This window comes from Podarcis muralis, chromosome 2 (assembly GCF_964188315.1).
Source record: "Podarcis muralis chromosome 2, rPodMur119.hap1.1, whole genome shotgun sequence".
NCBI lineage: Eukaryota > Metazoa > Chordata > Lepidosauria > Squamata > Lacertidae > Podarcis > Podarcis muralis.
Genome location: NC_135656.1, coordinates 80,439,353 through 80,461,687, shown reverse-complemented (window position 1 = coordinate 80,461,687; position 22,335 = coordinate 80,439,353). Strand labels below are relative to the sequence as shown.

At 39.8% G+C, this 22,335-nt stretch overlaps 1 protein-coding gene across 27 annotated transcripts in view; it reads right to left on the bottom strand.

The window, feature by feature from the left end:
- The window catches only part of CACNA1D (calcium voltage-gated channel subunit alpha1 D), a 190,365-nt gene that overhangs the window by 41,640 nt on the left and 126,390 nt on the right, over positions 1–22,335 (bottom strand). For 7 of the 27 annotated variants that reach the window (XM_028719053.2, XM_028719033.2, XM_028719032.2 and 4 more), the window contains 12 exons: positions 21,259–21,366; positions 21,027–21,079; positions 20,784–20,930; positions 20,137–20,338; positions 19,606–19,764; positions 19,227–19,337; positions 17,192–17,221; positions 14,974–15,057; positions 14,573–14,656; positions 3,767–3,811; positions 3,206–3,334; positions 1,025–1,090 (listed from right to left, as the gene is read on the bottom strand). In XM_028719053.2, the coding sequence (XP_028574886.2) occupies positions 1,025–1,090; positions 3,206–3,334; positions 3,767–3,811; positions 14,573–14,656; positions 14,974–15,057; positions 17,192–17,221; positions 19,227–19,337; positions 19,606–19,764; positions 20,137–20,338; positions 20,784–20,930; positions 21,027–21,079; positions 21,259–21,366 (1,218 nt within the window). The remainder of the gene's footprint in view (positions 1–1,024; positions 1,091–3,205; positions 3,335–3,766; positions 3,812–14,572; positions 14,657–14,973; positions 15,058–17,191; positions 17,222–19,226; positions 19,338–19,605; positions 19,765–20,136; positions 20,339–20,783; positions 20,931–21,026; positions 21,080–21,258; positions 21,367–22,335) is intronic. The other 20 variants (XM_077924918.1, XM_028719037.2, XM_028719035.2 and 17 more) reach the window with 9 other exon arrangements.

Here is a 22,335-nt window from a genome sequence, read left to right as displayed (position 1 = left end):
ACGATTGGCTGTGATGGCTGTGATTGATGGGAGCTGGTACCCAGCCAAACCTGGAAGGCAGCAGGTTAAGGAAGGCTGATTTAGTCTAACATATTGCTTCTAGCAATGGTCAGCAATATGCTTCCAGGAAGCCTGCAGATCCTGAAAGTAAAAGCCCTCCCCACATTGTTTGATCTCAGCAACTGGGATTGGGTGGCATACTGAAAACAGAGTTAAGACTTAGCCAACATGGCTGAGAACTATTGGCAGAGCTATCCTCCGTGTGGATTTGTCTAAGCCCCTTTTAAGTTAGTGTTCATGGCCATAGCAGTAAATTGCAAAAAACTACTATGACTTGGATCTGAACTTTCCTTCCATAAATATTAGAGAGTTCATGTTTAAAGGCAGGACTTTCCTCTCTGCTCCTTCCCTGCATGTGCCTCCTCTGAAAATCTACTCTGGGGTTTGGGGAACCAAACAAGCCAGATCACTCTCTGACCCTAACACTATGGCAGGTAGGTAGGACAACCCACCTGTCAACTCCTAGAAGTCATTATTATGCCTGTCAAAGGCCCTTCCACAGCACTTTCCACAGTGCCTGACAAACAGCTGGTTGGTGAGCACCTTGGGAACCACAGTGCAAAAACTGCTTTCTGCAGCAACAGACTTCGCAACTGAGTTCCGCTGATCCAGCAGGATTCAGCCTACCACCCAACATCTGACTGGTGGTGAATTCTACCATGCTTTCTGCAGGGACCAGTTCAAGTTCCCCAAAGTAAACCCGGTCACAGTTGAGCCAGTCATTTCTATCTGCCCCACACCACATGAGGTAGGTGCTGATGGGGTAGTGAAAATGGCCTCACATACCAAATTGGGGCCCATGTCAGGCAAATTTAGGCCCATGGGTCAAGGCTCCTCACCTTTGCTTTAGACTACACATACACAGTTAAGCTATGAATGGAATGTTGAGGTAGGCAGTTGCTATACATTATAAACTGATCAATGACAGCCTCTTTATTTCAGACGAAATATGGTTTTTAATTACCTGCATTCCAATAACCGCATAGATGAAAAACAACATTGCTATCAAAAGAGCAACATATGGCAGAGCCTAAAATGAAAAACAATATTATTATTTTCAAACAAACAAACAAACAAACAAACTGGTATATCCTTTGAAACTCTTTTGCATCATTTTACCAATGCAATTTGATTGCAGTTTTCAAATCATTTATCCCTCTCTGCCGTCTCCCTGAAAATGTTTGGCCTATTCTGCTTGGGAACTGAAACCTGTGTGGATATTTAAAATGCTATGAACACAAAAAGCTCTCTTATACTAAATCACACCACATGTCTAGCACTATCTGCTGTTTGTTGGTCACTCTCAAGGGTCTCAGGTGAAGGTCTCTGCCAGTGCTGTTTCTGCAATGGCACAGATGCTGGGAACTGGACATGGAACCTTATCCACAAAGGGCATGTGCTCAACCTCTGAGAAATGAGTGCTCCACCTTAAAGGGCTGGCAAGCTGTCTTCAGGTAGGCTTAAACTACGTATCTCATCTATTGGCAGACAAGTAGATTGATCTAATGAACCACAGAGACCAGTGGTAAGAAGCCCCTGAAAATACACGATCTTTAGTACTACAGTGGTACCTCGGGTTAAGTACTTAATTCGTTCCGGAGGTCCGTTCTTAACCTGAAGCACCACTTTAGCTAATGGGGCCTCCTGCTGCCGCCGCGCCGCTGGAGCACAATTTCTGTTCTCATCCTGAAGCAACGTTCTTAACCTGAAGCACTATTTCTGGGTTAGCGGAGTCTGTAACCTGAAGCGTATGTAACCTGAGGTACCACTGTACTTGATCCGCAGTCAAATATTCTAGTATTACATTAATCTGTTTTTAACATTGCCTTATTAAATGGTTGTAATTCACCCTGGAATGTTATGATGACAATGACAACACTCCCTTGTACACTAAATTTCTTTTTAAAATGACCAGTTGTTTTAAAAACTACCATCAGCATTTTGAATTTCAAAGCATGAGAATGCATGACCTAGTTTCTTGAGTAGAACAAATGGGAAAGTTTCGACCATTTCTAGTTCCTAAAAACGTTACAAACCTCTGATGCTATTGTGTGAAAAGTATTAGTGATTATATCAACTGTGTATCCTTTTGGGTACCACACCATAATCATATCGTGAATGGCAGATTGCAATCATACTTCATGTTTCCACTTTTACAATTACCCAACATCAAGTGGGGTTAGAAAGCTGAAGCAGCAACATGTTATATCAGATTAAAGTTTCCTTGCACATCAAGAATTCTCAGTGAGCCAGTAAGAGCCAAATTTGGACATGGGCTTAATTTTAAAAAAGAAAAACTAAATGTGGAGCCAGACTGAGAGATATAATTTTATGCATAAATAGTTAATGCTTACAATGATATATTATGCTAAAATGCCAATCCTTTGAACACTTACTTCAGAGTAAGCCCGTTTGAACTCACTGAAATTTACATTGGATTAAACAGACAAAAAAGTAGGCTTTATGGCTAATAAATACTTCTGCAGCTATTATGGTAAAAGTCAAAATGTTTCAAGTGCCTTTTAAAAATGATTAAAATCTAATTGTTTCAGAAATTCTTATTTTCAACTTGCTTAAGAACAATTTAAAAACAACAACATGAAGGCAGACAATTGGAATGAAGAATTGGCACTGCTGGAATGAGAGCCATATCATTAGCGGGGTAAAGGAGACTTGTTAAGCTAGGTCACTAGCCCCTGTATGCAAGGAGTAGAGAACCTGTGGCTCCTTCAGATGTTGCTGGACTAAAACTCCCATCATCCCTGACTGTTGTTGGCCATGCTGGCTGGGACAACTGGGAGTTGGAGTCCAACAACAACAGCAGGGCGCAGGTTCCCTACTCTTGCTTAAGGCTCAGTTGGAATGCCACGCTAAATTGTTGTGAAAATGATTAAGTACTCTCAAGAAATGTGCACAGTTCAAGTGATACATAGATCACTATCATGTGCAATGGATCTGGTTGTGTTCTCTATGTGTATGTGTCCTCAACAGAAAATATATATCTCCATCCAACTGTTGCCTTTTGATGGGCACCTGCCCATGTGGTTGTTTCACATAACTAATTGGCCATAACTATAGGGTCACTGCTATTCAGAATGATTGTATTTTGACCCCTAGAAGCTAGGAGTTTAACCATTAAACTTACCTGAAAAGACTTAATAAATGTCCACAGCAAAGTTCTTATCCCTTCACCCCTGCTGAGGAGCTTTACCAATCGCATCACTCGAAAAAGGCGGAAAAAGGTGATGGAGATTCTAGCACTCTCTTCATTGTTCTAAAAGGGTACGACGGAAAGATCAGATCAAGCAAAATGCTAAACATGCAACATTTCAGGAAAAGAAAAACAACAATAAATGCAGAGGTGAAAGAGGTAAGATTTGAAAATGTGTCTCTGGGGTCTTTTTCCCACTTTATAAACATGATATGACAGGAAAAATTACATGCTAGCACACAGGACCTGTAGAAATGCTTCACACAATGCATGCATTTCCAAGTTTTCCAGTTTGTTAATAGGGTCACGTTGGGTTTGGCTGTAGTAAAGTTTGATAGGTACATTGACAACAAAACCAAATCACTGCATACACCTTTCTAGTAGGACAATCATGAAAAAAATACAGAAAAAACCAGTGGAGAAAAGAGACATGGTAAAAAGAATAAACTCAAGTAGAGGTACAATCAATCACTGGGGTCAGTTTACTAATCTTACCCCAGACTCATCAGTTGTGACAGTGGCAGTTTCAGTTGGCTTTGGCTTTAAAAAAATTAAGAACATTATATATTAAAATCAAAGCAAAGACCTTTAAAAAATAATGTATGTTGACTATAAAGGAGAAAAAATGCCTGTAGCTTGAAAAAATTATGAGCATAATATATTAAAATAAAAGCAAAGACCTTTGAAAATAATTGAACTTAAACACAAAGAGGAAGCAAGAACAGTTTGATAATTTGATGTTGATTGGAAAGGGGGAAAACACATGAAAAGCTCTGCTTTATCACTGCAGCTTACATTTCTGTGACAAATATTGCATGCCTGCTATAAATAAGTAAGAAAGTATTCATTCTAGCTGAATTATGAGAATGTACTAAAATTATGTAAGGCTTCCGTAAAACACTGATTTTGAACTGGTGGGATGCAACACATAATTGTGTCATGATCTGCTGTAAGGTTGGTAGCAGCAGAAACACAACAACTATCTTTCTGAAGAAGAGAAAGACAAAAAGAAGGAGAAACACAGACAGAAAGACAGAAGAGAACAAATATATGTAAATCTATTGAAGTTAATAAATAACTGGGGATGAATTGCTGAATGGGCAATTCCCATGGCTCTGAGATGAATACTTCGCAAATTATCTTTGAGAAACAGCAACTAACAGTTTTGAAGGCTGCATTTGGAAATGTCAATATCCTAATGCAGACTCACATGCTCCCCAGTCCTTATCCAATATGGCCATAAGGAACTGAACTTTCATTTTTAACTAACCAGAGTTTCACATGTAGATGGGGGGGGAGATATTTCATTTTAAATAACTATAGGATACTCAAATGAACCAACTTTAAGCCTTTGTTATGTAGCTGGCTTCTTCCAATAAACCATCATAAAGATTAACCACAGTTTATGACTCAGACAGAATGCTAAGCTATGATTAATTAGAAGTTAAAGCAACGTTTAGTTTCTCCTTGAAGCTGTGCTGGAGGAAAGTGGAGACGGCAAACACAAACCCAAGGCTGTGCATGCAATGCTAAACCATAGTTGCATTTTTAACCATATTGTTGTGATTGAACTGTTGAATTGTTGTACCCTTGAGCCAGAGGCAGAGTGAGAGAGCCACGAGTTGTTGGATTCCCTCTTGGAATCCGATGGAGGCAGATTTCTTGCCTTTTGCAGAAACAGGTGCCTGCCATGTCTTTGTTAGAAAAGGTATTCCACAGCATGAGATGGGAGACACTCAACTTCTATTTCAAGGTAGCTGGTATTCTGAAACATGGGGAACCACTAACAGTGCTTCTCAGGAAGATCACTGACTGAGCTGGGATTTAAAGTGTCCTGGACCCAAATTGTTCAGGGCTTTGTATATTAACACGATAACCTTGAACTTGGTCTGGTAGCATATGAGTAGTCAGCACAAGTGTTCTAGCAGAGTTGTCACATACTGTGAGCTATCTGGCTCCATCAGCAATTTAGTCACTGCATCCTGCAACAGATGGAGCTTCCAGACCAGACCCAAGGGAGAGAACTAGGCCTTGTGCTCCTTGGAGGAATAGAAGGATAAAAATGTAATAAATCACAACTTCTCTCCTGAAAAAGAGATGGATGATCCACTTGAGAGATTGTTGCAATGTACATGAGATCTCCACCCTAGCTAAACTATTTCTCATTGGTCATGTGGGGACATAATATGGTGCTGGATTGTTCAGAAAAGGAAACAGTATTTGTAGCTGTACTTTGGTGCTTTTAAAAAAGAAAGAAAGGGGACACCACAAATAAAATAGTAACAGGAATGGAAAGAAATTGTTTGCATAAAGTAAATTTGCATGCACTGCCAAGTGAATGGAACATTGTTAAGGAAATAACTGTGAAATGTTGACAGCGCATCTTTATGGTACAGTCTGATGCTGTGCACACAATTAAATTCATAGAGAATAAGGCTACCAAATGGCTACTAGCCTACCTCAAGGGTCAGAGGCAACATTCCTAGGAGCACCAATCACAGGGGACCACAGCAGGAGAGGACTCTTGTGCTCACTGCCTGCTTCTGGGCTTCCCATAGGCTCTGGAATGCTTTCTCTACACAGCTGGAAACTATAAACCAAGCTGCTTATTTTGGCCTTTGGGCACTTGTGCCACTGTCTGAATATTGGGGGCATGCGGTTTTATTGTATTTTTTTGGTGTGTTGTGCTAATTTCAATTGAGATTTCAGCGTTTAGTTGAATATTATCGTTCCCCATCCAGAGCTATCTGAGTATAGGGCAGGATATAGATAGACTAAAATAAATGGGCATCTGGTTGGCCACTGTGGGAAACAAGTTGCTAGGCATGCTTTTGGACAGGATGCCTTCCGCTGTCTGATCCAGTCATGCTCTTAATGTGCTCTTATGAGTGCTCACTATCACTGTACGCATCATTACTTATTGCTAATCGTAAGAGAACAGAAGTATGGGAGTTAAGATATTGTGGTCAGATAGGCAAATCAATACAGGCAAGACAGGACAAGACAGAAAAGCACAGACCACATAATAACGTATACAGAGAGTGGAGAGGTTAAGACTCACAAGACAGAGATAGCTGAGATATAAAAAAGGGCACTCAGCACTGTCAGTCAACTAAAGATACAGACAGACTCTTCTAAAGGCTCCACATGATTATGAAGTTGCAGTATGACCTACTTATATCAACCACAGGCACTATTTGAGCAGACACACAGACCGCCAAAATACTGATTGAACATTGGCTGAAGCACATGAGGAACTGTCTCCTAACGTTTGTGCCTATGGAAGAAGAGGGCTACTAAATCTTATCTTAATAGTTTCTCAAATAAAGCATGCTTACTCTGCAACACAGATGTCCCATATGTTAAAAACCTTTGTTTATAAACTGCAGTTTAGCAGCCTCAAGTGAGCTAAAAACTAGCAGTGTTTTGCTTTTTTTTTAAATGTTTTAATACATTTAAAATAGCACACACACACACCTAAATATTACATATTAAACTTTTACTCACATTTACTCAGAAAACAGGTTCACTATGTTTAGGAGTGTTTACTCCCAGGTATAAATGGTTAGGACTGCAGCCTAATTAATAGACAATAGTCCTTCTCAGGTGCCCATTTGAGCAAAAGGGATGATGGTGGCAGGAACACCTTAACCTATGTGTATTCATTAGAAAAGCGCTCTTCAATCTTGGGTTCTCAGGTGTTGGACTACAACTGTCATCACCTGCCTGGGAATGATAGGAGTTGTAGTCCAACAACATTTGGGAACCCAAGGCTGAAGAACACTGCATTAAAATGCTTGAACAGGGACCCTGCATCATGCATGCTGTACCTTCCTTCTTACCTCTCGCCACCTATTTTGCATCTGTAAATATTTTGTATATTTCATATACATATCGTAACTCTCAATACTAATTTCCTCAGTTTGCCTGCAGCAGTGGAGGCCACTATACTGGAATGTACTCAGTTTACTTTTTAATTTTGTATGCCTTCTTAAGAATGCTTGCCGTCCAATAATTAAGCTAGAAAAATGCAACTTGTGCTGCTGATAGAAGTAGTGCGACTCATGCAACACGTTGGCGAATCATCTGTCCAATCATTAAGGGCAAAACAAATATTTAAGAAATGTATCATCCTCAAACAAACAGTGGGACAGGTATTCAGGAGAATGACACAAAATCTTGTTTGTTTTCCGGCTTAAAAGAGGAACTTTTCTCTGTCTCTTCCAGTCATCACGTATCTCCTTTGGCTTTAAACAAAGCAGTCTTAATCATCTGTTTGTGGCAGCTAACCTGATGCCCAAGACATGGGATTGTTTGTTAAGAACAACACCATGAGAGTGCTGCTGCTGCTGCTACTATCATGCTTAAGCATGCCCCATTCTAAACCCTTAATCTTCATATCTGGCTATTAGCGCTTTCTTCACAGATGATAGCAACCAACGAGAGACTGAATACTAATGTAGCATTATACTGGATCATCCAGGGCTAGTAGAGCTGTATCATTCTCATTCCTTAAGAACTTCCTTCTTCTTCCCTAGGGTGAAACTGAGAGCCACCAATAGAAAACAGTGGAGAAATCCAAGACTATATAGCAGCGCGCACACATGCACACAGCCAAACAGCAACAAAGACAGGAGCTCAGGCTTTTGGCAATCAGTGGGAACCTGGAAGTTCTATTTCCAGACTGGAGTGTGAGTTGCTATAAAGGTAAAGGTAAAGGTACCCCTGACCGTTAGGTCCAGTCACAGACGACTCTGGGGTTGTGGTGCTCATCTCACTCTATTGGCCGAGGGAACCAGCGTACAGCTTCCGAGACATGTGGCCAGCATGACTAAGCTGCTTCTGGCGAACCAGAGCAGCGCACGGAAACGCCGTTTATCTTCCCGCCGGAGTAGACTTTCTTATATCTATAGGTTTAATTGTTATATTTATTCTTTAAGACCTGGAACCCCACAGGTTCATGTCAAACCACTGCTAAAAATGCCTTCTTTTTTTAATTAACGAACTAATATACTTCTGAGTACGTAAGAAATCACCTGCCTCTGTGGAAACTACTTCCATTTTGGGACGGTCCAGTTTCACTTCTAAACTGATGGCATCCAACCATCTGAATTTGCTATTAAGAGGGAATGATTGCAGTAGTTTATATTGCAACCATTATCGGGACCAGTCCACCCATGAGATAAGGTGAGGTAACTGCCTCATTCGGCAAGACTGACAGGAGCAGCAGATCCCAATGTAGATCTTCATTCACCCCTCCCTGGTGGGTAGCAGGGCACCATTTTGTGGATCATCTCAGGTGCCAAATGTTTTGGGCTGGCCCTGATCATTATATAGTTACGATCCAAATAACCCTATTAACTTGAAAGGATTTGCTTTCTAAGGGCGGGGGGGGGGGCGGGATCACATTTCCATAAAAAAAATGGATTCAGAAATCTGAGCATTGAAAAAGAAAGTTTCTCCAGAATTGAGTTTATTGTTGGGGATTCAGGAAAAACGCCTTTTCTGGAGATGCCCTTAGCCAGGCCAAGTCATGCTCACCTCCATCTTTATTCTAATTTCACACTATTTGTTTGCATCAGTCTGTCTGAAGAAACAATGGAATGTGTCTCTGGGGGCGAAGTCAAACTACTGCATTAGCAGCACTGAGGTGACCTCCCCAGGGCACAAGCCTTGGCAGTGTGTATGGAGGTCCTGGGCTGCCCAGATGGCAAGACCACCCCTCTCTTGGCCTCGCTGATGTGGTCCAAAGGAAAGGAAAGCAGTATGTTTGGCACCAGGTGGCTGCAGCAGTTGCAGGAAGGAGACATACAAGGTGCCTTCTAGCCACCATTTACCACAATAATAGTCCACTAAATCCTATATGGGTGGATATTTTATTTGGTTGTTTCAGATAACTGACACTCCTCCCTTCCACTTAAAACACAGCCTAATGTGACTTACAAAAGTGTTAAAAACAAGAAGCACAAAACACAAAAAATATAAAAGTAACAAAATAAATAAAATAATAAAAACCAAAATAAGGTAATGCTGCAGAGTTAAAGTCACTGAAAATATTACAAAGTGATTGTAAGATCAATGAACCAAGAAGAACACATACACCAGCTTCAGTTGGTTTTGGTTTAGTATTCATGTGTTAATTAATTCTAGAGAAAAATTACACAAGCACTCCAAAAAGAGCCACCCTTGTGATGAAACAGCACTCATGTGAGGGACGGTTGCACTTCTTCATGCCTATTCCTGCTTCTATTTAACAATCATTTAGTGCCAAAGTGAACTAGGTGCTTCTTAAGAAAAACGCCCCATATTCAACACTACTGGCTTGATGTTTCAGTGCAAAACTGGAAGGGCAGGAAATGAACAAAGCCAGTTACTTCCCCCCTATGTCAAAGAAGCATGAACCTTGCCCTCCAGATTGCGCACAAATGACACTGGTCCTGTAGTCCTCTTTCCAGCGCACTGTGGACAATTAGGGAGGGGAAAATAGAGGGCCACTGTAGTTAGCATTTAATTATATCTCACCACTCTGGGAATCAGAGATGCAATATAAAAATGCTATTTACATTAAAGCATTATCAAGTAATTTGCTTCTTGGCATGTATGGACTGTAGTGGTTGGAAGTGTACTGGATACAGTCTCCCCAAAACTACCAGCTAGAGGTAGAAAGTCCTGTTAACTAAGTTTGTTCATGTTGCCTGTGGTTGTAACCCTGTGACCTCTGGGTGATGGGTGGCATGTAAATATAATTGCTCAATAATCTTCAGGAAACTTTTCGGGTGATAGCAATATGATTAGGTTTCTTAAGCAAATTCTATCCGTTTACTTGAGACCCTGTTTCATTGTAAACATGTTTACTGCTAATGAAGTTCACTAGATAAGAGATATAAGAGAGCAGATAGTTGTCAGGACTTGTGAGAAAACAAGACAGCAATCAGCTAGTCCTGAATACCACCACCTGGTCCTGACCAGTGAAGGAGCTGAAAGGAGGTGATCCGCAATTGCAGAAAACTTCAGATCAGTTGATACTTTCAGGACCTGGGAAAGACTTTTGGGATATGTTTGTTTGCTGTTCTGAGCAGCTTTAAGACTCTGCTCTTACTGGCTATGTACATCTTGCCCTAACCTCAACAACTACTAAGTCTGACAACTACTAAGTCTGACAGTGCACCCCTTCAGTGCTTTCTGTTAGCAGTCCATCAAACAGGCAAAGTAAATGGCATTTATTTTTTTAAAAAATCAACCTGCTCTTTCTTCTACACCACCATGACTGAAGCTTTTTAAAAAATCAAGCAGTGTAACACAAAGTGAACATGCTCTTGAGGAACCCCGCAATAGCCATCCAAACTGTTTCTTACCCTTGACATGCTAAAATTGAGAACATTACAATCCTTACAGGGCCAAGGCGTCTGAATGTCCCAAAACGGCATTTCAGAAATCTTCCAACTAATTTCTTTCAAGTGAGGTGAAAGTTTGGTGGTTATTTATAGTACATATGTATAGAGGTGTAGCACAATTAAGGCCCACTAGGATATCCAAGGGAAAATGGTACAAAATAGGCCCTTCAATTAATAATTATATAGTTGGTCTCCAGAATGTAATGTTCACGAATAACTTACATGTCTGAGTGAGATGGAACCATTTAGATGACTAGAGTCGGTCAGGGGTTTTGTGTACAATGTGGCATTTCCTTTAGACAAAATGTGAGCAAATATACAAAGATATGTTATGGCCTTTAACAGACCTTTTGATCTGTAAACTCTTATACCGTATATATTCACTTGCCTTTAAAAATTTCTAAAAGTAAAATGAACATGAAAACCAGTTAAAACAACACAACAGAAATGCATGAAATTCAGCAGTATCGCAATACAGCACAATATTTGAACTATAATTCTCACCACACACCTATTCCTGCAGGCTTTGGTTCAGAATGGCGTAGTGGCTAAAGTGCTGGGTTTACATATGGGGAACCCCGATTGGTCTAGAAGTTCATTGCAGAACAAGTAGCTCTCTCTTAGCATAACCTATCTGACTGGTTACTGTAAGGCTAAGGTACCTGCCCCTGAGTTCATTGAAAAAATTGCAACAATAAACATTGAAGTGGAGTTTCAAGACATTTTCTAGGCTTTTGAGTGTATCCTACAGCAGTTTCTTGTCCCTCTCCTCCCCAAAGTTTCTCTGGAAGCTTGGTGAACTTCATTTCCTAATCCTAGAGTATCACAAATATTATAAGACTGACACATATTCGCAATGCTACAACAGAGTAGAATAGAATAGTATTTAAGAAGTCCAAGTTGCTCACTTGTATAAATGTGTCAAAATGGTTCTTGTACAAATGACTATTGATATTACTTTGATATAGCAAATGTTGCCATCCTGCAAATTGATGTCACCATCTTGTTTATGGGCCTAGAGCTACTTCCAGTTCCAAGAATGCACCACCATGGAGACATTGCTTTCACATAAGAAGCATGCAGTTAGGCAAGTTTAAAGATGACAGCTGGTACTCGAGACACTGAAAGGAAATTCAAATGGTACCTTATTTTAAATGGGATGTGTTTTGTGGTCTTGCATGCTCATGCATCATCCCTAGTCCTTGCCTCACAGTAGAAAGTAATTTTGGTCCCACTAGAAAAGCTCATCAATTTGTATCGTGGATTTCTCTGAATCCACTATCTGACCCTCTCTTTCAAAAGAGGGAGGCAAAACAAATTCAGAGAAATCCACGATAATTCAGATTAATATGGCATTTAGCCAAGTTGTTTGATGCTTCTGGAGAGCCAGTGTGCTGAACTCAATTGTATGTCAGGATGCAGGTCAGAGAAACCTGGTTAGCTTCAAATCTCATTGGCTAACTTCGGCCCAATCATCTTCTCTCACACTACCCAACCTACAGGGTGGCTGAATGAGAATAAAACAGGAAAAGGCAAACCATTTACACCAATCTGAGTTCCTTGGAAGGATGATGGGATAAAAATGTAATAAATATTTTTACCCAGAGAGGGTGGTGCATACATGTGCATGAGCCCAATGCTCTACATACCAAGTTCAGAAACTAATGCCTAACCAGCCTCCTCCTCATTTCTAAAACAAGTTAAGGAATAAGGATAACTTAAAAATTATTAGGCATGGATCTGGTCATTACTCTGGTGAGGAGTATTAATCTATTCCTGTCCCAATATATATGACAAGGTTTTAGGCCCTCATTACAGAGGATTTCAGTCATTACTGGATTAAGAAAACATCAAAGAGAAGGCACATTGCTTGTTTAAAATAGCATTTTAAGGTTAGAGTAAAAATAGTGTATAATTTAATTGGGGGGTAGTATTTGAAAATATTAAACTTTAATTTTAAATTCTTCTTGGCCACTCTCAAGAACGGCATTTTTCTAGGATTATAAGTAACCCGACATTATTAGCTTTAAAAGAAGACGACACGGATTATTATAGATGTTATTAGTACACAGTGTGAAAGTATCTATTCATTGCAAGTCAAATGTGTAAACTACAATATATGTTAAGCAGTCAGCTCTGTTTACAGTAGGCAGCTCAGTTCTTAAAGAAACTGGATATGGTTTCAAGGAAAATATTTTTTTGCATAGGGTTGAGCATCTGAGTATCTGCTATTCCGAATTAGTATGTTTTGGGCTTAAGTATTGCTTGGTGAACTAATCTTTATGTGCCCCCTGAATGCAAAAACACAGAAAAATATCAAAATTATTTCATTTTATTACATCTGGAAGTCCAGGTTTTGAATCTGGAGCAACTTTTCTTCTAAATGAGGAATGTGCAAATAGAAAGGGAGGAATCCAACATCACACTCTTCTGACTGTTCTATCAGCAGAAGTTTTAAGCTTGCCAGACAAAATGATCCCCACTCCCCTCTCATGCAAGCTGTTCTGGGGGTTCTCCAAACCCACCCCAGTTCTTTGCTTCATCTGTGCCCACTAACCTTTACCAGCTGATAATCAGTGACGGGACTTTCTGGGCCCTACTTTCACTGTCCCCTTTTCTTCAGTATTTAGAGGCCACAGAGCAGTAGAATGTGCCAAGATCTGTGTATATCTCAAGGGCAAAGAGGAGAATCTGTTCAATCAAAGTTTCATTCAGATGAGAAACCCTCATGTGTGAGATATATGCATGAAAATAAAATTTGGTGGTATCTGTGTGCTTTCTTATGAACACTGTACTCCAGAAAGCCAGAGGACAGTATTTCTATGGGACAATAACACATGGCATCTGCTAGGTATTAAGATTCAAGAATCAATTTTGAAAGTCTTATGTCTTCTTCCATGAGTTGGAAGGATGGCCACCTGAATTCTAAGCCTCTTGTACTTGTGGAAGTTCCCTATGTGTTTTAGAACCCTGGAAAATTAGAGTTCTAAAATGTGTGGGAAGGCTCCAATGATCAAGGAAGTTTCCCAATTCAGACCTTTGTCCTCTAATTTACAGAGAACAACAAGAACAGTGAGTTCATTTAAGTCTGAAGAGGGTTTAAGATTTCAAAAAAAATCTCCAGAACCCTGAACTCAGAGATGATGGAAGAGAATGGTTATTTATCTGTGCAAGTGAATGTCTAAGAAGGGGAAACCCACTAATTTGGAAACTGCTTGAATCCTGTTGGACTTGAATAAAATCTTTCGTGGGGCTCTATAACCCTCAGGAAATGGGAACTATCTACCTTCTAATGGAAATATGGAGGCTGTTTCCTTTGGGAGAAGAGGAATAAGGTATTTGGAGGCAGGGCAGCAAGCAGCAGCTCTATGTGCTTAGCAACAACTCCAAAAAAATAGCTTAGAAATACACTACAATTGCATTGCAGACATGGCCAATAAAGTGAATTCTCCAAAAGCAATGGAGGTTCCCCAGTTGCTTACACTAATCAGGTCTAGGCAACCTATGAGTCATCAAATCAAATTCAGCCCCTCAGCCATTTATTTTTAATCCCAGGCAGGGAACAAAGCAGGAAGTTCACTCGGCCCCAATCCAGCTACTATTTATAGTTGGTCAACTATGAAACACAGGAGAATCAACAGGTTGTACAGGTCTGAATTTCCTTTAGACACCTTTGTAATACGATGGCCTTGAATTCATTCTGTCTTAGCTTTTGTGCATCTGTCAGCAGTCATCGCCGTGTTAATGACAGAACCACTGCTTCACACAGTACTAAAACAATTCACTCATCGGAAACAAAACAAAAAAGGGTGTTGGGATTCATGGATCGTTAATTCTATTTCTACTTTTCTATTCTATTCTGACGGACAGCAATTACTTTGTAGTGGGGTGAATGGTGGTTACTTACATTAACTTCTGTTATAGCAATATCAACGACGCTACCAACAACAATTAAGGCATCAAAAGTGTTCCATGCATCAGTGAAATAGTGCTGTTAGGACAAGCATTCAGTAGCACGAGAAAACAGAAACAGAAAAGAAAGAGAAGAAAAAGGACAGTGTTATAACACAGAAACACAATCTGAGCTTCCGCAATGCACCAGTACTGCATTTTTCACCTCAAGTCTGAGAAAATGGGAAGCCAACAGCAGCTAGTTGTTTTCCTAAATTGCCATAGCTGAACTATGAATGGATTGCATTCAGTTTAGAAATATATCCAAATTCTGTGACTTGTCCAGATAATAGAAATAAGTAGGAAAACAGAAAAGAGAGAAGTGGGACTGAAGGGGTTTGGCTGGGGTATACTCACATCGGCTTCACTGAGAACGATGTCTACTATGCTGCCAATAACGACGAGGGAGTCAAACGAGTTCCAGGCATCACTAAAATAGCCCTGAACAGAGCAGGCAGGGTGCAAACGTTTGTGATTACACATGAAATGTCAAAATATTTGCATACTTCTGTTTAATTTTTTCATAAACAGAAATTACTTCAAACAAAAATCCATGGTGTCATGAGAAAAACAAAACAATGAAGGAAAGGCTGATATGTGACATGATTTGATCCCCACATGCTGACAGGAATCTGAAGAGCAGTGAATCTGTGAGCAATGTAAACAGGTTTGTACAGGACAGGGTGGAAATTGGATCCTGTTGGTGTGTCTGATTAGGCCCACAAGCCAGATGTTCCATACCCCTGCCCTCAGAGGAGTCCACTTTCCAATCCTTTTCCAAAGGGTAAAAGGTTGGAAACTATACTACAACTTAGGGTAGCTATTCTGTTCTCCTAAACTACTGGGGGTGGAGATAGGCAGATTAATCTATTCCCACTCTGCGACAATTTCACACGGGCTTATTCATAAATCCATTCCATCTGCCTTCTGCATTATTCTGTGATTATTTTTTTAATGAAATATTTAAATGCATTTACACTTCTAAATGTATTTTAGGCCAAAATACATGTTGTTGTTGTTGTTGTTGTTTTTTTTGGGGGGGGGAATGGTACATTTTTTGAACCAAGCAGTGGATTACAAAATTTGTATAAGTGCACAATCCCAGGGGCTCATTAGATTTTGATCCACACATTAGATCCAGAGTGTGCATATCATGTCAGTTCGCACCGGAAATGACAGAAATCAAATTCCTATAGCATGCCTATTTGGGGGAAAAGCTGACCCTTGGGCAACAGCAAGATCAGTCGGTTGCAAATTGCCTCCCCCAGGTTTCTTGTACAGGTTGTCCTTCAATACTCTGATGCATCACCACTATTGTTTATGAAAAAAAATTCCCTGTAGGCATGAGCTGTGAAAAAGCTAAAATTACAGCACTCAGAAGATTCAGGGGAGAAGGGGATGTAAATGTGTGCTTCTACAAGTTGAGAAAGCTAACATAGTACTGAAAATCAAAAGATCAGCAGAGTAGCATTGAAACATATGTGTGGGCTAAAGTAGGGTAGCCAACCCAAAATTGCACCACTCATATGCAGACGGTTTTGATAGCTGTATGATTAAGATACCTTAAGAAGCACTTGAAAATGAACCAAGTCAATTTGAAATGGAAAAAGATGGTGCTCAGAACAGAAACACAGTGACATAATGGTGAAATGCAAGACAGACTACATAAAGCTAATGGGCAGCATTTAAGCCCCTTGCTCGTTTTAAGCTACTTGTGTGTGCTTATTGAGAAATATTTTTAAAACAGCTTTGAAACAGTTCTGCTCTGTACTATTAGTGTACCTTTTAATCTCAAATTTGGGAAGGAACATAAAAACAAACAAACCAGCATAACTAGCACTTCCAGACTTTATTACTTAGGTTATTCCAAACCACCAGATATTTCTGAAGACTCATTTGTTCAATGAAATCTCTAAAGGGTATGGAATTTTATTATCAGGTTCTTTCCTGATAATCCCATGATTATCCCATGAAGAGAGGGCCTATTTCTTTGTAATTTCACATTCTGTTCTTACAATATTAGCATGAAAAAGAATTTCAGGCAATATAAAGCATTGTGAGCCATGTTTCTATTAGAATCATAGCTTTGGAACTCATTGGTTTGGGTCCTATGTGACAACTTTCAAGTATTTGAAGATAACCATGGACAGGAATCAGACACCCCTGAAGAAATGCTGATGGGCTGAAAACCTTCCCCTCAAGCAGAAGATGAGTTACTGAGCAGGAGGCAATTAGAAGACCCTATCATTGTGGTGTGAGAGTCTTGTGCAGACTTTCTACTTGGAAGGAATGAGTCCAATGGAGATACTATGGGACCTGCCAGAATATTGGAACAACATGTCACATATCAATCTCTTAAGGCAAACCTTTCCTGTCAGCGTGTACAAATATTGTTCCCAGCAATGTGCAAAGCCAAAGCAAGCAAACATAAATAAATAAATAACACTAAGTAAAAGAAATAAAGATGACTCTGGAAAAGGGAGAATGCAATATATGGACAAGTCACAGCAAGTATACTTGCATCACACATCTCACAGCTTTCATCACTGCAAAAACCCAATGTACATCTACTTACTAGGTATCTTTTCTTTTTTGGCACACAAATCTGATTCAAAATGGCAAAAGGAAACAATTCCATATCTAATTAGGCAACAGTTGTCTTTCATGAAATTATACATCTAACATTAGTTTCAGCTGGCATTAAAACATCTTTATTTGCAAATTTCTCATTACCAATTCAGAATGGTCAAGCGCTGCGCGTGGTATGGATGTTCTGTAATTGGATCGCCTGATCAGGACCAGCCCAAGAGGTGAAGGACAAGATGGCACCCTCCCTCCCATTTCACATACGAAAGCCAACCAAACTGATAGTTTAATCTTACTCCAATGCTGTCAGCAGCAGAACATCCTCCACTGCACCTGAGGAAAGCAGGCTAGCTTAAGGAAAGCAGAACAGGTTTCATGGCTCTGCCCTTCAACAGGTCCTCACCCATCTTTGCCCCTTTGCCTTTGATGCCTGAAGTGACCACCTCTTCTAACAGTAGGACTAGCCTATGCTCCTGATGCTGTTTAATTTCTCCAAAACCAGGCATGGCCCCTTCAATTTAGTTTAGGGCTACAGTGAGGGGCACTGACCCTCTGCCTTTGCACTACTGCCTTCACCTAAACTACCCCTTCCAAAGCTGGTATCAGCTGCAGAGGGGAAAACTTAACAGACTTAAGAGTTTAATTCATACAGTTCTCTTTCACAGCTAAGAGCACCTTGGAGGAAGGGGGATACTGGCTAGTAATCAATGTGGGGAGGAACCCCACCCTTATCCAAATTACCCCTTCCCCCAGATGCTTTTAATAAAATAAGAGGATGTTCCAGCAATGGAACTTCCATGAACACATAGGCTGACTCTCCTTTCTGCAGGGAGAAGAGTATCGATGCAGCACGCTATTGTTCTCCAAAAAAAGAGGAAGATGCTCTTTATTTATTTTTTGCCTTCCAAGAAAAAAACAGCATTTTAAGTCAGGGTGGGGAGGCCAAGCTCAAAGGCCAGATGCAGCCTGTGGCTCCCATCCTTCCACCTGCCATGTAGGGTTATTTTCAGGAGCTTCACAGCTGGGGAAGTAAGGCTTAGCCTTCCCCATGCACTGTAACTTTCTACGGAATATGCCCTACACGCTGCAAGTAGATGTGTGTGGTGGGAAATTCTTATAAGAACTAATAGAAGGTACAGTATTTTTAAGTCTAAATGTGTATGGGTGGGAGGTGGGAGTGAGAGGCTGGAACTGTGCATGACAAAACAGGTGTGTGAGTGAGTCAGTGAGAGGATGGATAGATGCGTGTTGTGTGCAAGTGTAGTTTGTGTATGTGGGCTGGCCACATCCACTTTGGTCTTGGCCATGACCAGTTCTGGAATGTGGCCCTCAGACTTCAAAAGCTCGCTGCAAGGCCACAGGCACAAGAAAATGGTTGAAATTAGATCGTACCTAAGAAATCTACATCAAAATTATAAAATTAACTAATTCTGAATTTTTAAAAAAGTTTTGGTTTCAAATTCAGGTTTATATGAAGTGCTCACCATTGCTCAAACCTGCTTGTGTCTTTGAAAATGTTTACTAACAGCTGTCAAAAGAATAAATTTGTAAATACTTGTGTGTTCAAGCAGCTTTAATTTTGACCATTTATGTGACAGTGGTTTGTGATATTATGCTACTAAAGTGGTCAAGTGTGCTAGCTGATCCATAGTATTTATTTAACGTTAGTAATGTCTACAAAAGTTCATGAATAATTGTTGTGTTGTGTGTGTGTACAATTTAAGGTGGCGGGAGAATACTTTTCAGCTCTATAAAGGAATGATTTAGAAAGAGGGGATTTAACAACAATATACTCCTGACCGCATCTATTACTCAGCAACCATTTAAAAAACATTTCTACGTCTCATTTCCTGCAGTTGCATGCACAGCATTATCAGATGGAATAGTTCTGTGAAGATTTCTCTGATACTTTACCATGAAATCTTGTTTGCTATTTGTCTCTTTAATCAGAAAAAACATGTGGTTTTAAGAGAACTGATCCAAAGGCATAACTAATCCTAACTAAACAATGCAAATTCTCTTACCTTGGGCTTAAATGCAATGAGTTTCAGAAACATTTCAACAGTAAACACTGCAGTAAAAACCATATTTAGAATATCCATTGCATCATTAAAAGGTTTAGACTGCCCATAGTGCTGCAAATGAAACAGATGAGAAGACTATTCAGAATATTTGTAGGCAGTAAATAAAAACAAAAAACCCTTAGTTCTTTTCATAATCTTGAACCAATGAATGTTCTTGTGCCTTTAACACCTGCACAAGGCTTCATCCTTAAATTATACAAGCAATTAGAATTCTGAATTATAATTAAGTCTACTGCAAAGTGGCTTAACATTAGTTTACATTACAGTTTCCATGTGTATTCTGTGCCTGTGAGTAATTGGCAGTTTGTTCAATTCCTACCTGCATAGCCAAGCATAGTGTGTTCAGCATGATGAGGACAAACATGATGTATTCAAAGACAGTAGAGTTCACCATATACCAGAATTTGTATTGGTATGGGTTTTTTGGAATGTATCTACGCAAAGGTCGAGCTTTCAAAGCATATTCCACACACTGACGCTATAAAAGGCAGAAATTTCAAACATAGCAGTGAGGGTCACAATTTAACTGGAAATAACATCAAAACAAGCTTCACATCAGAGACGTAACCTAAGATACCTCCATTAGATGCAGGCTACCTCACATGTGGAGGGGTTTCCTATTTCTGAAACAATTTATTTATGAAAGAAAGACATGAATGTGTAGTATGGCCATGGTTAACTTTTCAGTTGCCTAAGTCTGCATGCTGCACTCTACCACTATCCAATGATTGTTCATGAGGAAATTTACTCTTTAATAGAAATAAAATGGAAGAGCATCCTCTTCTGAAACAACAGATACTAGACATCGGTTTCCATGTTAACAACATTTTAAAAGTGTGTTCTTTATTACCTGATTTTTGTCCAGTTCACAGTTCTTGTATTCTTGTTCTCCCTGTTCTTGAAATGTAACGATGACAAAACCAACAAATATGTTCATCATGAAGAAAGCAATAATGATGATGTAGATGATAAAGAAAATAGAGATCTCCACTCTGTAATTGTAGACTGGACCTATGTTCTCTCCATTTGAATCTATAGCTTTATACAGAAGCCTGCATATTTTTTATAAAAAAAAATAGAAAGAAGGTGATTTAAAGTAAAGAAGACTGAAAGTGTTAATTCTAGTTGCAACTGGCAGGTGGGAACTATGAAACAAGACTATTGTATTTACACATTTTGCAAAAGTTTCACCTAATTTACAGTAAAAATGCAGAGGTTTCGATTTATTTATTTTTAAAGCTTTATTTAAAGACTAAATTATCTAGTTGGAAAATCATCAGGAAATTTCACTGATCTTCCTAAGTGGGGAAAAAACAACTCCAGGATAAATAATAAAAAAGTTATTAAGACATGTCCTCACTTCCCATTACCTTCAGTGAGAGTCAAGGATCCTAGTCCTTCCAAAAGTATCATGCCGAAAGGAAGATGGTGTCCAACATAAGCAGCTGCTCACTATTTAAAAATAGCAGCAAAGACCTTCATAAATGGTATACTTACGCAGGCCATCCTTCAAAAGTAGAAACCGTAAAAAGAGCCATCATAGCAGTAAGCACGTTGTCAAAGTTGAAATCACTGTTCTGCCATACTCTCTCCCTCACCATTGGGCTCTCCACATCTCCATCTTTATAAACAATAAATATTCCCCTACAGGAGGAAAAAGCAGATAGCTACTGTGGAAATGCAATGCTTTTTTAAAAAAAACCCACCAATTCAGGCAGATTAAGAGGGAAACGTTCGTACCGACATTCCACAGGGTTTTGTTTTGCTTCATCTGTGCACCGATAGAACTTTCCCTATGGATAAAACAGAACATGGAAGTAGAATCCATGGCACAGAACCATTAACTATTCTTATCTTTTTTTACATGCATCTCTACTGGAGTTCAATAAGGCTTGCAAAGAATAATTTACTAGTGCAGTTCTCTGGAATTGATAGGTTTGAGGCGGGGGCAGGGTTGGAATTCTCTTCTTACCTTAAAGAGCTGGACTCCAATACATGCAAACATGAACTGGAGCAGAGTTGTAACAATCATGATATTACCAATAGTTCGGATAGCGACAAAGACACACTGAACAACATGCTGTGGGGAAGTCAAGAAAATAAAGGGTCAGTGCAATTTTCGTTGGGTGTTTTCATCATCATGCTCAATGAACTTGCATTTCATCATTAATTATTTTTTACAATGCACGTCATAGAATCATAGCATTATGGAGTTGGAAGGGACCGCAAGGGTCATCTAGTCCAGCCCCCTGCAGTGCAGGAATCTTTTGCACAACATGGGGCCCGAACCCATGACCCTGAGATTAAGCATCTCATGCTTTACCGACTGAGCTCAGAACTAAGGGCCACTTGCTCCTAGATAAATGTGTATACGATTGCAGCCTAGCAAATTAAGAGATCTCATTGGCATTCCAAACAATGCTCTTTCAATTTCATCCTCAGAATTTGTAAGCAATAAGGAGCAGCATCTTAAAGGGTGATCTCACTGCTCTTTGTAGTGTTGCTATCCCTACTAGACAATCTGAAACAGCTTCACTAGAAGCTAGCAGTGTGATCCTAGAAATGCCAACACAAAAGCAAGCCCTATTGAGTTTAGTGGGACTGACTCCCATAAAAATATATAGGTTTGCAGTCACAAACCTTTACAACTAGAGCAGATGGGAAAGGTTTTCTGTTCCCTAAACTGTCTCAGTGTAAATATTTCTGTTGCTCTGGGGCAAGGAAGAAGGTGGGCAAGGAATTTGATAGGACCAGATCCAGGGGAAACGTGGAATAACAAGCAGCATACCACTCAGAGGAAAATGAGAAGCAGAAAGACTCTGTGATGCATGATGGCTACAAAGGAGACCCCATTAGGGTTAGGTATTTAACAACAAAGGAGAGGGTCTTTTCAGCAGTGGTACCCAGTTTATGGAATAGCTTCCCTAAAGATGCCTGCCTTGCACTTACATGGCAACCAGTACACATTTTGGTGTATGTAAATGAATAAAATGTTGCTGAAAAGCAGTTTTATTCTAGGAAGCATAAACATTGGCTCCAAAGCCCCCAT